At 33.7% G+C, this 23910-nt stretch overlaps 3 protein-coding genes across 5 annotated transcripts; 1 reads left to right on the forward strand and 2 right to left on the reverse strand.

Annotated features, from left to right (window-relative positions):
- Positions 1 to 277: 277 nt before the first annotated feature.
- LOC127255003 (autophagy-related protein 18f-like) lies at positions 278 to 6030 on the reverse strand. Its single transcript, XM_051280406.1, has 7 exons — positions 5089 to 6030; positions 3088 to 3552; positions 2556 to 2984; positions 2194 to 2430; positions 1303 to 2106; positions 1032 to 1198; positions 278 to 877 (listed from the first exon to the last, which is right to left on the reverse strand). Exons 1-7 carry the CDS (start codon positions 5305 to 5307, stop codon positions 538 to 540), a joined length of 2661 nt encoding a protein of 886 aa, XP_051136363.1. The 5' UTR covers positions 5308 to 6030; the 3' UTR covers positions 278 to 537.
- A 2190-nt stretch (positions 6031 to 8220) lies between these two features.
- On the reverse strand, positions 8221 to 16982 carry LOC127254540 (pentatricopeptide repeat-containing protein At4g21880, mitochondrial-like). Of its 3 annotated transcripts, XR_007839457.1 has the most exons (18): positions 16415 to 16982; positions 16285 to 16332; positions 15524 to 16147; positions 14982 to 15161; positions 14614 to 14678; positions 13534 to 13641; positions 13262 to 13375; positions 12920 to 13018; positions 12746 to 12844; positions 11858 to 11977; positions 11305 to 11409; positions 10554 to 10718; positions 10349 to 10476; positions 10193 to 10268; positions 9803 to 10020; positions 9236 to 9470; positions 8688 to 8794; positions 8221 to 8598 (listed from the first exon to the last, which is right to left on the reverse strand). XR_007839457.1 is itself a non-coding variant. In XM_051279687.1 (17 exons), exons 1-16 carry the CDS (start codon positions 16893 to 16895, stop codon positions 9260 to 9262), a joined length of 2841 nt encoding a protein of 946 aa, XP_051135644.1. In that variant the 5' UTR covers positions 16896 to 16982; the 3' UTR covers positions 8221 to 8794; positions 9236 to 9259. The 3 variants fall into 3 exon arrangements, 2 of the variants coding, with proteins under 2 accessions (XP_051135644.1, XP_051135646.1); XM_051279687.1 differs by having other exon boundaries at positions 8221 to 8794; XM_051279689.1 differs by having other exon boundaries at positions 8221 to 8794; positions 15524 to 16198; positions 16415 to 16497.
- Positions 16983 to 21732: 4750 nt separating this feature from the next.
- LOC127254858 (polyubiquitin) lies at positions 21733 to 23532 on the forward strand. Its single transcript, XM_051280181.1, has 2 exons — positions 21733 to 21870; positions 22197 to 23532. The coding sequence occupies exon 2, from the start codon at positions 22197 to 22199 to the stop codon at positions 23340 to 23342; it is 1146 nt and encodes a 381-aa protein (XP_051136138.1). The 5' UTR covers positions 21733 to 21870; the 3' UTR covers positions 23343 to 23532.
- The last annotated feature ends 378 nt before the right edge of the window (positions 23533 to 23910 follow it).

The following is a 23910-nucleotide window of genomic DNA, read 5'->3' on the forward strand; positions in this document are numbered from 1 at the left end:
AATTTCCATATAGCCAAGAATCCTGACAACTGGACAAAAATGAAAAGGAATACAAAACCATCACAATAATCTGGAGCATACATGCTAACACAACTGAGTGCTTCTAGCATTAGAACAAATGTCATTCATTTCAAGAGTGAATAAATAATCAAAATTTCCATATAGCCAAGAATCCTGACAACTGGACAAAAATGAAAAGGAATACAAAACCATCACAATAATCTGGAGCATACATGCTAACACAAGAGGATAACAAGAGAGAGAGAGAGAGAGAATGTAAAATAAATGTCCAAACAAAGATTTATTGATAATCAGTCAAGAGTATGACAAGCAGCTTTGTTGCAATAATACAACCACAAAGGGAAAGACAAAGAAGGCACATAATAATAATCATAATAATGATAATAATTTCATCCTTTTTTCCCCTATTCGGCATCCCAACAGTTTTAAAAAAACCAAACACATCATTCATTCCATGCTGTTTAGAACGAACACAAACCATGGTCAGCCCAAATCTAACAGGAAATTTACCCCTTTTTAGTCGTCGGATCCGTCGTCGTCATCACTCTTTGTGAGCCAATTCTCCGTTTTCAAGACATCTCTATTATTTACACAACTATCTTGAGTCTCCCCCGCAGAGTCACCTCTAGTATTTACAGTCGCAGACTGAGCACACACCGTTGGGGAGAGGCTCGTATTTACAGGACCCCTGCTGGTTTCGGCAAACTCAACACCATCCTGCCCGGTTTTTTCATGGCTGCTATCCCGTTCATTCTCCATAATGCTGAAATTCGCGAAGGAGTCAAGAGAAAGAGAACCAGTCCCGCAGGCAACTTTGCTGTCCTCGGACCCATGCAGCTGATCTATAACAGAAATCCTGAATATTTTGTTGAAGATTTCATGATCGGAACTTGAACACCCAGGATACAAATATAAAACAAATTATAGAAATGAATGAAACCATGCAATATATAATATAAATGACTCGAATGGTATGCTACTATGTCAAGAAACTTGTATATAAAACACACCTCCCTGTCTGTAACTTTGGAGTCTGAAGATAATCAAATACTGGAACCAAGTTCTTTGATCGTGCCTCAAGGATACGAGTGGGAACACTTTCGATCTCAAACTCTCCCCCATGAGTGCATTCATCGTCTATATTGAACTCATTGGCCAGCATAGGCTGAAAATATATCTGCATAAAAAGTTTCAAAAAGTACGAAAAAGGGAAGGTGATTTTTAGCAAAAGATTGTTAGTTTAGAAGGAAACTAATGTTGACCGCACAAAATGAAATACACCTCAGGCCTCGTCCACAATGGATTTTCATTATCGTGCATTTGAATCTCTGCTTCAGATATGTACATATGGAGCTTTTCTTCGGTAGTTATCTTTTCCTTATTGACTGTGCCAAAAGAATCAGAAATTGTGTCGTGTCCTCTCATTCTTTCAGGATTCATATTCCCGTCCACTCCAAACACATCAATATTATCTCTTCGATCGCGGCAGTTTTGCTTCTGACACACATTCCACTTTTGGATTGCCTCGACAATTACATCACAGTCAAGATTGGATTCGTTATTAATACTCCGGACAGGTGATGGGGTCGAACCATTGAAGGCAGGAGCAGTATGCAATGCATACTGCATCACAAAGCCAGCAGGAGAGAAAACGAGCAGGTGGTGGTTTATTTTCATAGAGCTTGAATCACCATACGCTTCATTATCCTTGCATTTGTGAAAAGCAGATGCAATTGCACCGGATAAAGGATTGAGCAGCCCAGTTGCAGCTGCAGCACCACTCACAGTGTTTATCCAACCATTACTTCCATTTCGTATTCGCCTAACCGGGGAAAGGGTAACCGGTGGACCAGATAAACAGATACTCTGTCGCGACAGCACCTGTATTCCAGAATTTGAAGACCTAGGAACTGCTGGCTTTGCCATCGAGCTAAGTCGACTGTTTCTTGGATGGGATGTCACATCACTGGACTGAAAATTAACTGATCCACCTGATGGCGAAATAGCAAAAAGATGAGTCGTTCCCCTTGAAGAACTGACCATAACCCATTCACTGTCGCTGCTAAAACTTATGTCCCGTATAACCTGTTATGCATCCCAACCAACCATTAACCAATTGTTTATTTGCATAAAATCAACAATAAAATACAATGATGCAGTAATTGTTCTTACAGCATTTGTTAAACCCCGCTGCAATCGGTATAGATGAACATAGGGAGGTCCCGAAGCAGAAGCTTCAGAGTCTCCGAAAACTCCACGCATTATGCAGAACACATTTATGTTGCTTCCCTGCACTGATGCAGTAACTAAGAGAAGACCACTGGGATCGAAGCACAGTGATGAAATGGGACTTTTATGTGCCTTAAACTGCGCAAGCACATTTCTGCTTACAATGTCTCTCACAATGACCTGTTGATTATGATAACATCAATCGGATGTCAGGTTTAAATTACAAACCCTTTAAAAGGAAACTAGTCATAAAAATCAGCATTAACTACTTCTATGAAGCTGCAATTAAAGAGGAATAAACATACCATGCCAACACTGTCAGAATCTGATGAATGACCATTAGCAATACCATTCCCCGTCGCATAAGCCGTTCCAGGCAGAATCTTTCTGCCTTCAGGCAACCGCTCAGAATAGTACCTTGATAGCTTCTTATACCCTATTTCTCCTAAAGTAACTATACCAGCAGCAAGCTGCTTGCTTGACTCTTTTGCATAATGGGCGACAAGGCTTCCATTTGAACCTTGAGAAGGGAAGCTTGGCGAAGAGGTAAGATGTTGCGGAATAAGACGGCCAGAATTCGAAACTGCAACTTGACCCCCACTATATGCTATCCAACGGGGACCCACAGCCAGGGGTCCCAGCCCAGTGTCTCCAGATCCATAACATCCACCGGGTACTGGATTTGTAAGGATCGTATACTCTTTCGCCAGAGTTGAAGGATTGAGACAATGTATCTGTAATTTAAGTATAGCATAACCTCAAACAATAGATAGCTTGAAAGAAGAATTTGTGCTCGGAAATGCATAGTTGTGCAATTGTTTGCAAGAAATGACATACCTGAGCAGACTGTAAAATTGCTATAACTCGAGAGCTGCATCGAACTAAATGGACAACCGATCGAAATCTTAAAAGGTGTACATATGTATGAGATCTCAAGGAGTAAAACCAGACTACTGTGGGCACACAGCTACCGTGAATTGTACCAAGGCGTTGTTGGACGGATCCGATGCCAGGAATACCTGAATCCTCCTGAGCATTAGTGCTCCCGTTGAAGGATCCATCAGCACATATAATCAGCAATGGGCGACTTTCAGCAAATTCATCTGCAGATTGATTTGATACAATCGGTTTTGGTAACATTTGCAGAAATGAAACTGGGCCATCATGCCTGGAGACTAGGTTACAGACATTATCTGCTTCTTCAACATCCCAGACTTGAAATCCATAATTGAATCCCAGCAAAAGAACTTGCCGTGTTGCACCACTTTCAAGTTCTAATCTGTCAAAACCAGCCCAAGAAACCTTCCAAATTGAAAGTTGTGTTAGCCTTAAGAAATTATATCAAACTACATATTAAACAATGGACTGAGTGAAGATACTCAATATTTATTTTCTCTTTTGCTGAAAAAAAGGAAATGTTACGGAACCATTAACTAAGATTATCCACAAGGAGAAACTAATAAAAAAGTCTAATAATTAAGAAAATCAAATTCGGAGCTGCTGGGCTCAGCAAATGCAACCTCACTCATTCTTGGGCCTTTGGGCCCTTAGGGATGACTCCAACTAGTTAGTACAAATAATGGCATTAACCAGCCAGATATCATGTAATTCACAAGAAAAATAACATCTTTGATCGAAGTAGCTAAGGAGACACTGTTTAGGCTAGCGTCAAAGTATCATCATGAAAAATATTGGATATCCATATATGTGTGCAGCAATTGTAAGATCATATATTAAACACAGTTTGTCGTTACCCTACTTCGAATTAAGATAAACACCGAAATATTGGAATATTAAAAGAAAACATGAATATCTCAATTTGCATAAATGCAAAACCAGAAAGTTCCAGAGAACAAGCACACAAGAACTAGTCAATCGAGTATCATCTCATCAATACAAGGAAAGTTTATCAAGTAGGAGTTGAAGATGGAGATAACGACAAAATATTCTCCACGCAACCAGCCGCAAAAAGAAAGTAATACGGAACTTGTCAGCCAGCAGAGAAAATAGAACAGTTAGTCCAGAATATGATTGGAGTCTGTCTTTAATTCACCCGACCGAATAATGGTCAACTACCAAATTGCCTAAAAAGGTAAGTTCATTGTGTAGTAAAGTACAACCAGGCCCCAACACATCTAAAAGGAAACATATATGCTTTAACTGACGTCGTAGAGGCGACAAAAGACTCGCACATACAAGGAATAAAAATAAATGAAGTTGTCGACAGAACCAATATAATCAATCCAACCAACACATCTGTATCTATGAGATTAAACCGAAATGGAAAGATCAAAGATTGATATGGCATATAGATTATAGATTATCATTATCCCACTGCAGTGATCATTTCTACCAGCCCCCTCCTAATAATCCCTTATATTACAAAAACCTAATTACTCCTTAAATCAGGAAAGCAGAAGCGTTATAAATAACACAAACCCCCCCCCACCCCGCCCCACCCCCAATAAACCCTCATTAGACAATTCCTTCTAACACAGCTAAATGCACATTTCCAATTATAGCTTCCTTCTATTTTAGCTATATTACACGCAACTTATGCACACATCTAGGAACTAATGCTAACAATTATTCTCTTCACCCACAGCAAAAAATGTAAGGCAACTGATACAATTCAACAAAAAAAGCTAACAAAGGGTAACACTACACAGCAATGCCATATATCAATCAATGGATCCTTTCTCAACCCTAAAAGGCTAAAACCCAATCATCCATCACAAGCAATACCATTATCAAGAGTCAATAACCATCACCAAATCCAATTGCTGCAAACAGAAAACTAAAATTCTAAAAACCACAAACACAATTCAAAAGCCTTACCTGATCATGCCTGGCCTCACCATCCCTCTCCACGATAGCAGAAGAAGCTGCGGAAGCAGCAGACCTAACAGTGGAGGCAACATTCGAGGCACCAGAAGAAACTATCCTCAAGTAACTCGAAATAGCCTTAAAGGAACTCGGAATAATCCCATTACTAACCCTACCAGGCGCAGCAGCTGCTCCACCATCGCCACCGCTTCTCTGACCATCATTACTCATCACACAACCAAACAAGGAACCACCACAAAGAGCTGCGCACCTCTCCCCCTCTAATGAACATAACAACCTCGAAATGAACCGCCCCACCCTCACCCTCCAACCCTTATTTATATACAGGCGCGCTGAGATGGTAGTAATAAATAGCCACAGCTCAGATCAAACCCTACCACCTTACAGGTGTCGTCATACTCTGCTTACAAATCAGCAAATTTTGCAAAATCATGCAAGTCGCAACAAACCAAAGCCCGAAGCGGTGTTCGAATTACGCCTACACAATCAATCCCCGTCGTCGCCTTCTGCTCTATGCTTATTCACATTAACCCACCACCATCGCATACAAACAAACAAGCTCCATAAACCCAACCAACCAACCAACTAACCACGGAAAATTCAATACACAACAACAAAATCCTCTCAAAAAAACTCCTTTGCTGTATGTATCCGTGGCTGTATCTATATATCTCTCTATCTTCCTATTATGAACAAGCAAACTCTCACAAAATCCAACCTCAGAATTTCTAACCAAAAAAAATTGAAAAAAACCCTAAGAAATCAAAGAATTTGTACAGCGACTGTGAAGAATTAGTCATACAAAGAATATATACAAATTGAATCGACCAGCTTAAAAGGAGCTTTGATAAGAAATCGATTTCTCGTCGTTTAGGGTTTCGATGATCTTTTGGGGAAGAATTGATTGTCCTCCAGAGAGATGTATCTATCTGTATGTATATATATCTGTATATATCACTGCTGTGCCTTTAGAGAGAGAGATTAGGTATCGGATAAACAAAACAATTATTATTATTATTATTATTATTATTATTATTAAAATAATAATAAATTAAATCAAAATCCCCTCTGATTTACGTCACAATCACATTATTAAATTTCTTCGAATTTCCTTTTTGATTTTTTAATAATTAATTATTGTCGAAATCGAAGAGTCGAAAGCAAGACAACTTCGGCGCACGTCTTCTGCGTGGTCAAAAGTCAAACCTCCATTTTCACCGCTGGCGGTAAAACGGTAAAATGACACGTGTGAGTATATGAGTGGTGGCGGAATCTGGATCAGATCGAACGGTCGAGATTTGGGAGGAGTAGGGAGATTAGGTGTAGCGGTGGAGTACACGATAGAAGTTTCCATGACGTCATTTAGTATTGCTGAATTATTTTAATTAAATGAATTGGGACTTTGTGGTGTCTAAAAATAAAATCAGGTGGCAGCCATTAAAACGACGCCGTTTTGGCGGCAAAAAAAAATACAATAGTGTTTGTTTGGTTTGATAGTCATTGAAGGGTGTGTTTGTTCGAAGGATTTTGGTGGATTTCCACTATTCATCCAATTTTTTTCCCCTAAAAATATCAAATTAAACACCTATTTTTTATTTTTTATATTATACTAAAAATCAATTTTACATTCAAAACATCACATCAAACCTTATTTATATCACATCATATAACTATTTAAATTTAAAATTTTTACTATTCAAATTCCAACTCAAAATCCAAACCCCCGAACAAACACACCCGAAATGTACCTTTAATATTCGATTGCCTATTGGAATTAAATTGAATAGTAATAAAAAATGTTATTAAAAAATCTCGATGTCCAATTGGACATCCACCACTAATTAGAATAGTAATAGAACATACAAAAATTGTTTTTACCAAAATTATGATTTCATTATAAAATACCAAACTAAATTCTCATTATATTAAAGCATTGTTTGGTTTTCGTTTAAAAGTAAAATTACAATTTTCAATTAAAATAATATTTATATTGAAAATTAAATACGGAAAAATAAAATAATTGAAGTGCTGAGCCAATAGTCAGCTTTGTAGTTCAATTTGGTGAGTAATTTAAACAGTAATTTGGTGGAGATTCCCCTGATTCCAAATAACCACCAAATGAGTTGTTTAAACACATGATCTAAGACTTGTTTGTTTATATGTTTTTAACTCCTATATTTAATTATTATTATCTTTTCTCACAATCCATAAAAAAATATTAAAATATTATATCCAATTTATTTATCCAACTTGTATTATTTTCAAAATACCCATTCTTAAATATATTCGTGTGAAAGAATACATACCGTCACACGGTACGGATTATATGGACACAGTTGGCCACGTGTAGCTCTTATGATGATGCAATAAGAAAAAAATAAAATATTATAACTAACATGTATCCTTTCAATTTCAAGCAATTCTATTTTGTTTGAAAAATTAGAATTTGAGAAGTAGCAATTCTATTTTGTTTGAAAAATTAGAATTTGAGAAGTAAAAATTTTGAATTTGAATAGTTGTATAATGTGATATAAATAGGCGTTGATGTAATATTTTGAATATAAAATTAATTTTTAATTTAATATAAAAAATAAAAAATAAATATTTGATTTAATATTTTTTGAAAAAAAAAAATGAAATGAACAGTGAATTTAAAATTCAATCCCCAAACAAACAAACCCTACATATATCTATATAAAATTAGTGTCTGAAATTTTTTACGTGTAATATATATATATATATATATTTATATAATAATGAAGTTTGATTTTATTCCCTTCTAAATTATATGTATGGTGGATCACTCGTGGAGGTCATTTTCACCCAACCAAATGCTTCTATTATCACACACAGTCACGAGGTTATTATATTATATATCAAACTAATTAATAATTATGATTAATAATAATACATAATTATTTTGGAAGTATGACTGACTGATACCTTTCTATAACTTAACTAAATACACAAATATATTTCATTTTAAAACAAAGGATTTTATTTGCTTCCATTTTCTTTTTTCATGCAACTTTCCAAGTCCATGTAATAAATAATTTTTTTCTATATAAATTGGTATATTCAACCGTTCACAAATCAAAATAAAAAAAGAAAAAAATAAATAAATAAACAAACCAAAAATACAAAATAAATAGTAGTGATTTGAAACTCAAATTACAACCAAACGAACCCGACTCATGTTTTTCTCTGTATATCAATGAAGATATATAAAACATATAAAGTAAATTTTTTGGTTAAAGGATTAGACTACAAAAACTTATACATTACCATTCTATTTCTAGCAATCCTACCCCTCTTAAGCATGATGCATCTAAATGAATATGTTTCCAGGTCGGCATCGAACTTTACCTCATTTTAATAAAGCTCGATCCTTTCGCAACATAGTTTATGTAGGACAAGCCGTGCTAACAGGTCGATGCAGCCGGTCTGCGCCAATTGCGCGGGGTAGAGAAGATTTGAAATTAACTATCAGCAAAAAGTTTACTAGAGTGGAGGGCAGTTAGTCATTGATTTCAGATATTTTGCAGCTCTTAGCTAAATGGAATGTGAAGAATATATGGTAGCAGGCATACCTCGACAAAATGGGGTATTCGGACGATTAATGTTTCATCAATCTGCCAAAGTCTTAGACTGATTGCTGTATTCTGGAGCGCAAACGGGTGGTGTGTTAATTTTTAACCTGGATAAGAAAGAATGAAATGGATGAGTTACTGTAATAATATGCCAAAACGAATTATTGTGTTTAGTGACACTTTCAAATTTTCTTGTTGACACTGAATCATATCAAATGCTGTCAATGAATGTAAGAATGGTCAATTTTCAAAACTACTGATTCTAGAAGGAATGGTAGATGGCAACTAACAAAATCGGGTTGCATTTCTGGAGTGGTTTACAATGGAAATGAAACCAGAGCAACCATTTTATTATATATTTAGCTGACTTAATGGGAGCATGGATTGCGAATGGGTGAATTACACAGCTATTGCAGTACTTTATGGCATACTCAAATTGTTTAAAAACTCGGCGATTACAGGCTGTGTTATATATACGAGGAAAAAGATTGAACATGTATATATATAAATATATATACATATAGTAATATTCTCGATAAGCTTCTAACCTCATGTGATGTATGTGACATTCGTCACTTGGATTTTAGAGCATCTAACAGTCTGAGAGTGGCAGACAGTGCCTTCTTTATCTTCTTTCCCTTCGGCTCAAATGCCTCCTGATTCAGATATTTATTCTGACACGCTTTTACGATGCAGCGGACATGAAAATCATTTGTGGGCATCTGATTCAGTATTTTATTGGCAGATTTTTCATTCCCTGAAGCCAAAAGAGACTGATACATCCTGCACGTATCAAGATAGTCAACATTAAGATCATGTATTGGAAAAGAGTAGCACATTCATGGTGTAAAATGAGGATAAAAATCAATCACTCAATTATAATTTTATATCCTAAACTGGCTGTCATATATTCACATAATGTACTAACAAAAATTATTAACAGATTCCATGCAGAGAAAACTTGGCTTGTCTGGGTACTAATTTGCATCCCACATTAATGAAAAGAACACCTAAATCATCAAATGCAAAAATCACATTTATGCTTCTTTTATATTCGTGAAAGAATATATATATATATATATCCATAATTATAAGAAACCAAGCAGTATCATTACCACAAGTAACTCAGAACATTGTAAGGCAGCCCTGCTATCTTATATTCTTTCCAAATCATGAAGGCGGCATCTGAATCCTTAGCATTAACACAAGCACTAAGGAGAAAGTCCAGACTTTTTCGTGAAGGGGAAACACCAAATTCTTCCTTAATAGCTTGGAGTAAATTAAGGCCAAACTGCATGTTTCTTGCCTCTTTCTCCGCATACAAGCAAAAAACCTAGTGCACGATATGTAAAAAAAGATATTCATGAGTGTAATTAGGTTTGGAAGCAGACAATCAACAAACAAAGAAGGTTACTATATTAATTCATAAGCAAGAGTCACACATTGAATAATCTACTGTTCCATTAACAGTTCATGCCAAATGGACAGGTACAAAAATGTAATACCTCATCAAATAGCACATCTAAGGAACCTTCAGCACTGAACTTATCCTTCAATTTCTTCAGTATATCAACAGTTGAGCTGAAACAAATAAGATAACATAACATAAATAAATATGTTTACAGTAAAAAGAAAGGAAAATGCCAATCAAGTACAAGAACCTAAAATTTTCCTCTCGAACACAATGTGATATGACCCAGAAGCATGCATCAATCCAATGTGGTGAATTTTCTAATTCATCCAGTAACCCAAACAATTTGCTCAGTTCTCCTTCAGATTGAAAATGTTCCTGCAAAGTTAAGAAGCATTCTAATGAGTTCATATATAAAAATAAAATGACATTTTCAACTGGCAGGCTTAACTTACGGCAAGAGATCTAATAGCTTTTGGTTCAAGGGAACCTTTAGATTCCTTGATCTCTTCATACATTTCAAGAGCTGCCGAAAAGTGCCCATTTGAGGCAAGAGCTCCAATGAGCGCACTCTTTATTCTACTTAAGTCCTCCACTGGTATTCTTTTATCACATACCACCTGCAAACAGATAAATAAATTATATAAAAAAAGAGCTTCACTCCTGTGTTTTGACTGCAGATGCTAGCCTCATCTCAATTACCAAGACCCAAATTATGAGCAGTACGAAAACTTAGGGGTTTGTTTGGTTGGCATTTGAAATTTGTTTGGATTTTGAAGGGTTTTTGGTTTTTGAATGATCTGAATGAGATGTATTTGGTTAAGTTTTGGACTATGACCGCAATATATTTTGTTAAAAATAAATGTAAAATGTGTGTTGAAGTGTTCTAAAAAAATCTCAATAAAATATAACTATAATAAATGTCATTTTGTACATAATAAAATTTCATATAATAAAGAAAAGTAAAAATATATATGTAACATAAATGCATTTCATAAAAATAGAATTTCAAATGTATACATATATATTTATTTATTGAGAGAGAAATATAAAATTGTAACTATCCCATTTTGAGAAAATATCGAGAAATATGAGATGATAAATTTGAAAGCATGTGTGTGGAAAAGTTTTGAGATGCCGACCAGACAAAACCTAAGCTTTGTAAAAGGAATAAACTAAGCATGACTTAAGGTACAGTTTCACCACCTGTTTAGCTTTTTCGAACAGTCCACAGGCTGCATAAGCATTTATTAAGGACATAAAAACCTGCTTTGTTGGCTTTATTTCCAAGCTGATCATCTCATCATGAAACTGCAAGCAGATTACAACAGAACAATTAAGATAAAAAGTAAAACTTAAATGAAGATGGGAAATCATATTACATGAGAAGATATTTTGTTAGAAAATCCATAATTCAGATCTACGTCCCTCTCAAGAAGAACAATATGGTAAGATGCATACAAAACAAAGTTTGGCTTCTTTAAAGACTTAGTGAGTGAAAGGGAATTTAAGATAGCCCTATTATTACTAGAGATTAAGCAAACTAGAGTAACTAAAAGATTTAGCCTATATGATCATAGCCTGTAAGGAATATCCAACTTAGCAAGGCTTGCTTAATTATTGTCTAACACATTATATAATGGATTGCAGCATGGGCTTTTGAATTTGGAAATTCATGCCAAAGATTCAGCATGCAAAAATAATTTACACGTGAAAAGAATGGCAACAAACATCTTCATAACCTGTAATGGTATACAACCTTAATTATATCCTTCTCACATTGACAGCTGCCTATGATATGGCTGTAAGTCAGAGCATCTGGCTTCACATTGGCATCTTCCATTTGCTTGAGAACAGTCATAGCACGCTTGGTATTTTTCTGCATAGTTCCATAACAAAGAAAGTTCAGCTCATAGCACAGTATGCCCATGTTATGTATAACATCAAAAGTTTCTACATTCTCCACAAATATACTAGGCATCAAATCAAGAAACCCAAACAAAATCAGAATGTATTTCATCAAAAAACATATAAAAGATAGCGTAAACAGAGCATCTGGCTTCACATTTACATCTATTTGCTTGAGAACATTTTTAGCACATTCAAAATATTTCTGCATAGTTCCATAAACAAAGAATATTAAACTCAAAGCACAATATTAAGAATGCCCATGTCATGTATAGTACATCAGAAGTTTCTACAGTATACAATCGTAAGAAGCATCAAATCAATAAACCCATCCAAAATTTAATGCAAAAGCATATAATATTAGTGTAAGCAGCAAGCTTGATTCTTGCCAGCTACATTTAATATATAGCATAACTAGAACATTGTATTCGGTTGTTCAAGACCTGTAGGTGTGTTCCTTTAATTAATTAATTAATTTATTTTTATTGTAAGATATTAGATTTAAAATGAGTGCTTTATTTGATGATTGGGACAGGGGGATTTGATGTATAGTGTGAGACCTTATCCAGAACTTAAAGAAACAGTCATAATGTTCTGGTACACCATCAACAAAACATGGGGAAAAAGTCAATACCACATGCTAAATAGATCTTGGCATTACAGTAACACAATCGGATAAAAGTATCAATTTTAGAAAGAAAAAAAAAAATTAAAATGTAGGATCAAGAAATTAAGCTACCTCGCGGAGATATCCTGCCAATATAGTGTTATACACAGTAACTGGTGGTGTCACATTCATCTGCTGAAGGTTGTCAATCAATCTGTAAGCTCCTTCATACTGCATTCCAAAGGAAAGGTCAATAATAGCAAATAAGTTTACACGTTGAGGTTACACACCAAATCACACACTTACATCTTTCATCTTTACACATAGAAGCACCATCCTCCTGATGGTCTCATTGTTTGGTTTCAAACTGGGAAAAGATGATAATCTCAAGTTGACATGGTGAACCTTGGAATTCAAAAAGATCACTCAACATCATTGACAAAACAATTGTACAAAATGAATTATCCAAAAGATGACATAACAGATAAGTTCAATGTACTAACAGCATCAGAAGAAAAGAAAAGGCTTCAATTTGATGGATGTTATATACTATATCATAATTCATGCTGCAGTTCTCCAGAAAGTTATGATGCATTAGAGGAAAACAAATACAAGTAATATCAATGGGAAGAAAGCAAGAAAATGTACCAGATCAAAATCAAAGCTCTGATCACAGGCATCCAAAATCGAATGAAAAGTCTCCAATGACAAAGCAACACCAGATTCCAATGCTTTGTCAATTATGTTAAGTGCCTCATGTACCTAAAATTATTCAGCAGCATATAGTGTAACTTGAGCAATTTGTATATTAGAAGGGGGAAAACATGAAAATCAACACAAGGATGAAATCTATCACAATGCGCTTATGACATCTTTCTAGCAGAGTTTAAATTTATAGAACCAGGTATCAAATTTGATACCTTGAGGAGTTCACAACAATATTTGATGAGCTTTTCATAAGACGCTGAGGTAGGCAAAACCTTCAAAACATTGTGCAATGAATGGAATCTTTCGATGATATCTTCAACCTTCTCCATCCATCAAAAGGAAAGACAGCCAAAGAGGGGGAAACCAATTAGGAAAAAGTCTGCCACAAGTAATCATGAGATTCAATATATCGTGACCAACACCTTTATTCATCTATTGCAGTCGGTCCTTTCTGCATCAACTAAAATGAGACATGGATATTCCACAGCTAAGAAGATGAATGAATCATTATACCAGTCCATACTACGTTCCACTATATCGGATATAAAAGGTAATAACAAGAAAACTATGTACTCCCCCCATCATCCAAAGTTATGCCCTCTTTCTTATTTTGATTGTCATCCAAAAAGATTTCCGTTTCCATTTTTCAGTAAAAAAATATCACTTTTTCAATTTTTTGTTATTATAAAAGGAAAAAAATTCTATTTTTTCCCACTTTTCTTAAAAATCGAGCCCGGTCAAATGGGCATAATTTTAGATGACGGAATGAGTAATAAATAACAGCAGTCTTCACATTACAAGTTAGTCGTAACCATTAACAAGTATTCTTCCCTTATTTCATTCCAATAATAAGATATAAAATGCAGCAAGGAGCAATTTGTCTCATGGATAACCAATTATTCACAATGAAATGTTAGGTGTGAAAAATAAAAGTAAAAATAATTTAGTCTTTACCCAACTTGTTCCAGTGATTGAATATAGATTGTATTAAAATGCAAAATGTATTATATGCATAAAAGCATTCTCACAATCAAATGTCAAGAACTACATTGACCAGTCACCAGTGTTCTGAACAGAGATTCTTCAGTTAATGAGAAAGGTGCAACTACACCCGGATAACTGATAGTAAATAACACAAGAAAAAAAGCCCAAAGGCACAAAATAAATTGTGGTCTGTGAGATTTAACTGATGAACACTTCACAGCAACTTAATCTGTTGTAAACCATGTCCAAGTCAAAAACACTGGCCCTTTAAGTGGCATTACCAAAAGAATTCATGAGAGGTTCCTTACCACTAAACTAGGTGTGCTAGTCAAATATACACCAATGAAGTTTGAGATGTTGTCAACTCCATTATCTGCAGTTAAACAAAGCAATGCCTAATAAAATATCTAAATAGATGCACATCAGCATCAATGCACAGATTTAAAATAGTCAACCTTAATCATAAAGCTATTATCAAGTTCAGGATAATGTGCATTCATCATAAAAAGTATAGTTTAGCAAATGAGTGTTGTTTTTAATACATTTTTTTCAAATAATTTTCCCTTTAAAACAACAACACTCAATAATACACACACACACACTATCAAATTAGAACATTCACAAAAACTTGTTTGTCTCTCTAATATGTGTGCATGTGTGTGTCATTCACACTAACCATTTGATTTGAGCGACAGCAGAATATTTTCTGCCAAATTTGTTTGATCAAACTTCCCCAACGACCCGAAGATGCACTCTAAAAGTGTAGGTGACATAACCTTAGTTGTGTCCAGAGTTTTCAGAAGCATCATAAACTCTTTCTTGCGGTCGCTCTCTCCCAATGCAAGTAATATTTGTTCTGTTCATAATTGATCAGATATATTAGAATTATTTATATGCAGATCTATTTAACAAAATGACTCATTACACACACTGACAAAACTTTTAAAACATCAACTAATCTCTCCATCCTAAATCTAAACCTATTTATTCCAGCATTGACAACTTATATTTACATAAAACACAGAGATCCTAACATGTCCAGAGATCATGCAGAATAAAAGCCAAAAGCCAAGTTCACCAGATTTCCAAATTTTAACATGTGAGTTAACACAAAAGAAACACATCACGATTGAAATATAGAAAGAGGAAAACACACACACAAAAAAAGAGTACAGCAATAGAAATTATAGCGTGTCAGCCATATTGCAGATCAAATACCTAGAAACTTTGATTTCTCTTCAGATGCAGCACCGGCCATAGCAGAATGACAAAGTTCTTGTATTTTCACTTCATTATTGACTGTTATCCATAGAATCATTTCATAATAGGCTAAGCGAGGAAGTGAATCAGGGTTCTCATCTTTGATTAGTTGAGAGAAGAAAAAGAATTCATCAACCATTCCAGAATCAATGAGATACTTTAGGAATTGTCCATAAGTTGCTTCTTCAATAGTAAAACCCCTTTCTCTCATCAATTTAAGAATCTGATATGCCTTATAAATCTGCTCTAATGAAACATCTTCATCTGTGGTATTCTTTGCGTTCTCTATGCATATCTTGATTAAGGCATGAAATTCTTTCTGCCCAGTTTCTTTTCCCAACTTAGCAAATACATCAATGGCAGTGTCTGTTCCCATCTTCTTGGCGCACATTTGCACCAGGCGATTGAACCTAACATCTTGTGAGCTGCTATAAACCCACTTCTGCTTCCTCTCCCGGGAGACTTCTTTCCTCCGCAATGAGATCATGTTGTTTGACAAACTAGACAGCCATGGGAAGTCCAAAACATTCACAACACCTTGGTCATCGTCGCTTTCGTCTTGCCAATCCAAGTCCATCTCATCTGAAATTAAAGGCAAGTCCAGTAGCCGTCATGTCGAGCTCATGCTGTGAACTACTTGTATGCATCACGAGTAGATATTAACTATCTGTAAATTACGGTGTGATATTATCGAAAACAAGTTATAGAAAAATACGCACCGTACAATAGACCGGTGGCGTGTGCCGAAAGCTGCTTCGCTGATTCATCTACGAAAAACACAACTACAATTTATAACCAAATCCTCCAACATCAAGGAAAATGCAGCAATTACTTCATTTATTCATATACCATTGTCATTTCCGCTACTGGAAGTTAAGCTGCCGCTGACTATGTTACTGAGAGTGAACTTCGAATGAGTAGAGGATTGCTGAAGAGGGGCCGCTTTCAAGTTCTTGAGAAGTGACTGAACAGTTTCGGAGGTATCGGCCGAGGACGAGGATCCGATTGAGGAAACGTAACTTTTTAAGGCGGCGTCATCGGATGATAATTTTGAAAGCTTCTTCTGAGCATCGCCGGCGGCGGACGGCGGTGAGACGGATGCAGGTTTCTTCTCAGAATGTTCCTTTTTTGCGGAAGATGAGGAAGGCTCCTTCCGAGTACCTGATGCAGAGAGCTTCTTCTTCTTCTGTGCAGTGGCCGATGATGAACGCGAGGAGGAAGGGTTCTTGGTGGAAGATGAGGCCGCGCTAGCGGTCGCCGACCGTCTTCCGGTGATTCTGGCTGCGGAAGGAAGCTGAGCAATTAGGTTTCGGGCCGTTGATGGCAGCATGTGTGCCCGCGTGACCAAGGAGCCGCTGAGTTTGCGGCGGAGGAATGAACACCTATCTCGGCCGGTAATAAATTCAATTAAGGGGTAAGTTCTTTTATTACATTTTATCGATTTTTTACTTATTTACTTAATTCTTTTTCTTTTTTTTTCCAAAAATATTAAAATATTAATTTATTTATATTATATTTAAAAAATAATTAAAATTAAAATATTGCATTAATATTTATTTTATATTACTCTCTTCACTCACTACATTAAAGGATGACTGCTCAAACCCTATCTCAAAGTCTACTTGCCACATACTAATGACTGCAAATTTTTAAGTTAAAAAAAATATTATTATATAATAAAAATAATAATAATAAATTAAAGTCTATAATTATTTTTTAAAATAGAAAGAATTAACACTTTTGGTGTGATTATTTTGATTTGATTTAAAAACATTTTGAGTATATTTGTTTGGCAAATTTTATAGGAGTTTTACTATTCACTAAATTTTTTTCACCAAAAATATTAAATTAAATATTTATTTTTTATTTTTTATATTATACTAAAAATTAATTTACATTTAAAATATTACATCAACAACTATTTATATCACATCAATACCTATTTATATCACATCATACAATTATTCTAATTCAAAAATTTTATTATTCAAATCTCAACTCAAAATCCAAACCTCAAAACAAACACATCATTTATAAAATAATTTTTTCTGGCACAAAAAAATAATTAAAAATTTAGTGTAAAATACATATACTCCGTATGTCTCGTTACAATTAACATTATTTATATTTTTGTTTGTCAATAACAATCCATAAATGTCTAATTTTTGGTAAATTTATTAAATTATTAAAGATAGAAAGATTAGGGGTGTTTGGCAAAAAGTGTTTACTTATTAAATAGTTTTAGATGTTTGATCAGTCAAAAGCTAACTTAGGTGTTTGTAAATTAGATTTTTGGAATATAGGGTTAGGATATCCTGTCCGGCATATCTCCCTATAGCTCTTGTCCATCCAATTATAGAGCGACAGGGGCTTCTTTATCTTTTTTAAAAAATTAAAATTAAAATTAAATTTTTATTACAATTTACAATTTTACCCCTTAATTTTAATAGCCATTTTATTTTTCTCTCAACCCTAATATAATTTTTATTTTGTTTGAACGACGTAGCAATTCCATCGCCTCGCTCGCCGCCGGTCGCCGACTAGGCCGTCGCCACCGCTCTCTTTTTTCAGCCATCGTCGAAAAATTTCTCAAGACATATTCTTACCCTTTTGGATCCAAAAAAACTAATTTATGAAAAATTAATTTACCCATCGTTTTGAAATAGCTTTTTCTGAAAAAAAAAATAAAATAAAATTATTCCTTACCCTTTAAAATTTATTATGCATTTTACACAAATAAATATATTTTGATTATTTATTAATTATATTAGAATATCTTATTACAATATAATTTTACTTTTATAAATTTAAAATAATTAATTTTTATATAAAAATTATTTTAATTATAAAATATATAAATTTATTAAAATCAACATAAAATAGAAAATATAAATATTAATAATTTATTTTTATATTAAAATTACATTATATAAATTTTATACTAAAAATAAATTAAATAAATTAACTTTATTGAAAATTATAAATATAATAAACTAATTTATAACTAACATAATAAATATATATACGAAAAATTTATTATTTTATATTTTAAGTCATTTTCAATATAAAAAACTATTTATATATTTTAATAAAAATATATTATTTTTTAAAAATATAATTGTAATAAAAATAAATAATTTTATAACACTTTTACAATTTTCAATAACTAATAAAAAAAATTTTAAACATTCTAAACTCAAAAGAATATAATTGAATATATTAGAAATAAAAATAAAATAGAAATGTCTTAATTGTCATTTTACGTATAAACAGCTAACATCAAATGGTTGTTTTACCAAACATTTTAATACGAACAGCTAATCGAATTAGCTAATTGAATCAGCTATCAGCTAATTGCCAAACACGTCCTAAATTATCTTATTAATATTTGATGATATAAAAGTAATTACATTTTGTATAATATATTGTATATTGGAATAATATTTGTAATGTTAAGTAAAAATAAAATTACTTTAAAAAATAAATAAATATTTTGTTATGAAATTGACTAAAATAAAAAATAGATTAATTATTAAAAAATAAGATGAGTATAAATTAACTTAATTAACTATATAACATAACTACGTACCATAGAAAAATTCATAAAAGAATACAAAATGAACAAATTAGTGAAAATATATAAAATGTTTTGATATTTTTGTTTTATATAAATTATATTTATAATTTAAATAAAAATTTAAAAATATTTTAATGTTAGTATATAATTACTTGTATTAAAAATATAGAAATTATTAATTTGAATGAAACATAAAAATGGATAAAGTGATACTTCAATTATAACGCGAAATATAATATCTTATTTATATATATATATATATATATAAATATCTAAAAAAATTAAGATTTAAAAACAAATCAACCAATATATAATTGTTTAAAAACAAACCAACCTCCCGTCCGTGGTTCACCTACTATCTATTTTTCATTTGTCTTTTATTTATTTATAATTACATAAATCAAATTCATCAACTTGTCATGAATCCAACAGCACAAACTCGGAGTCGCATAAAGCGTCTGCCTATCTAGGGTGTGTTTGTTAAGGGTTTGAATTTTGAATTGGGATTTGAATAGTAAAAATTTTGAATTTGAATAGTTATATGATGTGATATAAATAAGTGTTGATGTGATGTTTTGAATGTAAAATTAATTTTTAGTATAATATAAAAAATAAAAAATAAGTGTTTGATTTGATGCTTTTTGGGGGAAAAAATAGGATGATTAGTGGAAATCCAAACAAATCCCTCAAACAAACACATAGTGTATGTTTACTTCTGAGGTTTTAGTTTTGAATTTTGATTTTGAATAGTAAAATTTTGAATTGAAATAGTTGTTTGATGTGATATAAATATGTATTGACGTGATATTTTGAATGTAAAATTAGATTTTAGTGTAATAAAATAAATAAAAATTGGGTGTTTAATTTGATATTTTTGAAAAGGAAAAAAAAATTTAGAATAGTAAAATCGTAAAACAAACACACCCTTAATGATTTCCATTATATTTTTTTATCCATCCATTTTTTTTTCATTTAATTTTAATTTTTATTGTTTACTAAAGTTTTATACTCTTTTCGTCTCAAAATTATATTCTGAGTTGTGTTTTACATGTGAATATATTAATATAAAAAATAGTGGCAATTATGTAACAACAATGAAAAAGTAAGAGTAATTTTATAATGATATAATTATTTATGGAAATAAAAATATTATTTGTTTCGAGACGAACAAAAATGATAAACGAGACAATTGTATTGGAACAAGAGTATTATTGTAAAAAAATTTATTCAAAACATTATTATTCTTTCATTTAATATATAAATACTAATAATTTTATCATTATAAAATACTTTTATTTATATTACCTTTTAATAAACTTTTCAAAAGAATATTCCGGTGTGTTTACTTTTAAAATTATAAATTTTTATTTTAATTTTAAGTAATAAAATTTTAAATTAAAATAATTATTTAATATATATTAATACATTATATTTTGAATATAAATTGAATTTTAATATAATAAAATAAGTAAAATTTATAATCTACATCTTTTTCGAAGACCACCGAAATATTAAATATTAAATAAAATTTCCAATTAATTATTGCCCACCGATATATCTATAATCTATCCATTGTTGAATGGTTGGAGCGGACCAGGCAATTATTTCCGTTGGCCCAAATCCCACGCTCGCCCCAGCGCGTCACCAGAGGTAGTGTTTTTTTTATCAAATTTTTTATTCTCACCGCTAAAATTAGTAACCGGATTTGTGCATCAACTTTTTTTTTTATTTTTTATTTTTTATTTTTTATTATTATTATTAAAAATATTTGTTAATATTTTTCGCCCCACTATTTCGATATATATAATATTTATATTATTTATTTTTTAAAAATGATAATTGAATTTAAATTATTATTTTTATATTTCAATATATATTTTTATATTAAAAAAATAAATTAAACCGCTACACAAACAATCACCTAATATTTAATTATGTAAATTTTGTGTTTGCACCCAACACAAACTTAAGTTAATTTTTATACTCCCTCCGATGATTTTTATTTTTGTTTATCTCAAAATAAAATTACTATTTTTTAATAATTTTACTATCTATTTAATATAATAAATATTTTTTTAATTTATATTATATTATACAAATACTATTATTTTTATATTACACAATAATGATGGAAATATTCTCGTCTTTTTCACTATAATAAAATTATAATATTAATATTAAAAAATATAAAAATATATTTGATAAATGTTGATGTAATATTTTAAATATAAAATTAATTTTTAATATAATATAAAAAATAAAATAAATATTTAATTTAGTATTATAAAAATAAAATAAATAATATATTTAAAATCTAATCTCCTAAATAAACACGTAAACAAGAAGGATCGAGGGAATAAATAATTTTCTGACATAAATATTTTTTTATTTCTACATAAAATTTTAAAAATATTGGCAAATGATAAAAAGTAGCGGTCCAACGGTGGCAGCAGCGCGTGGGTGGTACTCGACTCGACTGACCATCCGATTCCTAATTATCTCCGTCACTCAAAAGAAATGAACAACTTGCCTTTGCCGTGTTGAAATGGTGCGCTCCACCTCACCCCTACACGTGTCTTCATCTGGTTGGCTACCGTCTAGGGCGGTTCTCCCTAAGTCGGTTTATCAACTCCTATATAAACCACCACCTCTTCCATGGTTTTCATAGTTTATCTCTTCTGATAAAAATCTACGTTCATTCTTCAAGTTTTCTTCGTTTCCTCTCAAGGTATGCATCCGCGGATGATTCTTTGAGCTTTTTATTTTTATTTTTGGTTCATTGCGTATGATTGTAGGTAGCTGCAATTTGTGTGGTGTTTAGGTTCTAGGTTTTCGTTATACGCATATCTCGTCGAAAAAAATTCGAGATCTGGTTTTGTTTTGTTGATGCGTTGCGAGATTTGAGTGTATTTCGTTGTAGTCTCGTTCACGGAGATCAATTGTTACGTGTTTGTGTCAGATCTGGTTAATTCATCTGGTTCCGGTGCTGTTCTATATAAGTTTTCGAGAATTGGAATCAAACGTTTCTGATTTTATGTTGTTTTGATTACACAGATGCAGATCTTCGTCAAAACTCTCACCGGCAAGACCATCACCCTTGAGGTCGAAAGCTCCGACACCATCGACAACGTCAAGGCTAAAATCCAGGACAAGGAGGGGATTCCCCCGGACCAGCAGAGGCTGATCTTCGCCGGCAAGCAGCTGGAAGACGGCCGTACATTGGCCGACTACAACATCCAGAAGGAATCCACCCTCCACCTGGTCCTCCGTCTCCGTGGAGGGATGCAGATCTTCGTCAAAACCCTCACCGGCAAGACCATCACCCTGGAGGTGGAAAGCTCCGACACCATTGACAACGTCAAGGCTAAGATCCAGGACAAGGAAGGGATTCCCCCAGACCAGCAGAGGTTGATCTTCGCCGGAAAGCAACTGGAGGACGGCCGCACCTTGGCCGACTACAACATCCAGAAGGAGTCCACCCTCCACCTGGTCCTCCGTCTCCGTGGAGGTATGCAGATCTTTGTCAAGACTCTGACCGGCAAGACCATCACCCTTGAAGTCGAAAGCTCCGACACCATCGACAACGTCAAGGCCAAGATCCAGGACAAGGAAGGCATCCCCCCGGATCAGCAGAGGCTGATCTTCGCCGGAAAGCAACTGGAGGACGGCCGCACCTTGGCCGACTACAACATCCAGAAGGAGTCCACCCTCCACCTGGTCCTCCGTCTCCGTGGAGGTATGCAGATCTTTGTCAAGACTCTGACCGGCAAGACCATCACCCTTGAAGTTGAAAGCTCCGACACCATCGACAACGTCAAGGCCAAGATCCAGGACAAGGAAGGCATCCCCCCGGATCAGCAGAGGCTGATCTTCGCCGGAAAGCAGCTGGAGGACGGCCGAACCTTGGCCGACTACAACATCCAGAAGGAGTCGACCCTCCACTTGGTCCTCCGTCTCCGTGGAGGTATGCAGATCTTTGTGAAGACCCTGACGGGGAAGACCATAACCTTGGAGGTGGAGAGCTCGGACACGATTGACAACGTGAAGGCGAAGATCCAGGATAAGGAAGGCATTCCCCCGGACCAGCAGAGGCTGATCTTTGCAGGGAAGCAGTTGGAGGATGGAAGGACCCTTGCTGATTACAACATCCAGAAGGAGTCCACCCTCCACCTTGTCCTCCGTCTCCGTGGTGGTTTCTGAATCTATGGTGGTTGTGCATCTGGTTGAGTTGCAGATCAACTCTGCTGCTGCTGGTTTGCTGTTTGGTGGGTCACTGCTATGATATGATGAATTATTGTTATGTGTTTGTTGAACTGTTTATATGTCTTCCATTTCGTGTTCCTCCGTCCGCTGCTTTGTTTGAATAAAATTGTCCGTCTCTTGTGTTAAATGGCCTCTTTATTTTCTGCTTTTGCCTTGTGGTGAAATATCATCATCATGTGCTTGCTTCAATTTCGGCCATTTCTCGAAGATAAGAATATATGACCAAACAAACGCCCAGAAATTTGTTGGTTCCATTGAATGGATGTTTGTGTTAACTTTTTCGATCGGAGTTGTGGTCCAAATTGATTCCAACGGTTGTGATATATTAAAAAAAGAAGATTAATATTGTATGATGATGATGATGATGATGACATTAAAATTTTATTCAAATAATTGCATATTTAATGTTTTTTAGTCGCAAAATGTATATTTTTTATAAATTTCCTCGGTCACAAACACAGGAAATGAGAATAAAATGGAAACCTTATAACTATTACGATTCCTT

The sequence above is a fragment of the Andrographis paniculata genome, unplaced genomic scaffold, assembly GCF_009805555.1.
Source record: "Andrographis paniculata isolate CXL003 unplaced genomic scaffold, ASM980555v1 Contig52END, whole genome shotgun sequence".
Classification (NCBI taxonomy): Eukaryota; Viridiplantae; Streptophyta; class Magnoliopsida; order Lamiales; family Acanthaceae; genus Andrographis; species Andrographis paniculata.

Excerpts from the sequence above, each read along its gene's own strand:
- LOC127255003 (XM_051280406.1), bottom strand. The coding sequence starts at position 5,307 with ATGAGTAATGATGGTCAGAGAAGCGGTGGCGATGGTGGAGCAGCTGCT. Across the intron at positions 2,985-3,087 it reads CAATTTTACAGTCTGCTCAG|ATACATTGTCTCAATCCTTC; the intron begins GTATGTCATTTC and ends CTTAAATTACAG. Across the intron at positions 2,431-2,555 it reads ATTCTGACAGTGTTGGCATG|GTCATTGTGAGAGACATTGT; the intron begins GTATGTTTATTC and ends CATAATCAACAG.
- LOC127254540 (XM_051279687.1), bottom strand. The coding sequence starts at position 16,895 with ATGCTGCCATCAACGGCCCGAAACCTAATTGCTCAGCTTCCTTCCGCA. Across the intron at positions 13,642-14,613 it reads CTAGCACACCTAGTTTAGTG|GTTGAAGATATCATCGAAAG; the intron begins GTAAGGAACCTC and ends TGGATGGAGAAG. Across the intron at positions 13,019-13,261 it reads AGAGCTTTGATTTTGATCTG|GTTCACCATGTCAACTTGAG; the intron begins GTACATTTTCTT and ends TTGAATTCCAAG.
- LOC127254858 (XM_051280181.1), top strand. The coding sequence starts at position 22,197 with ATGCAGATCTTCGTCAAAACTCTCACCGGCAAGACCATCACCCTTGAG.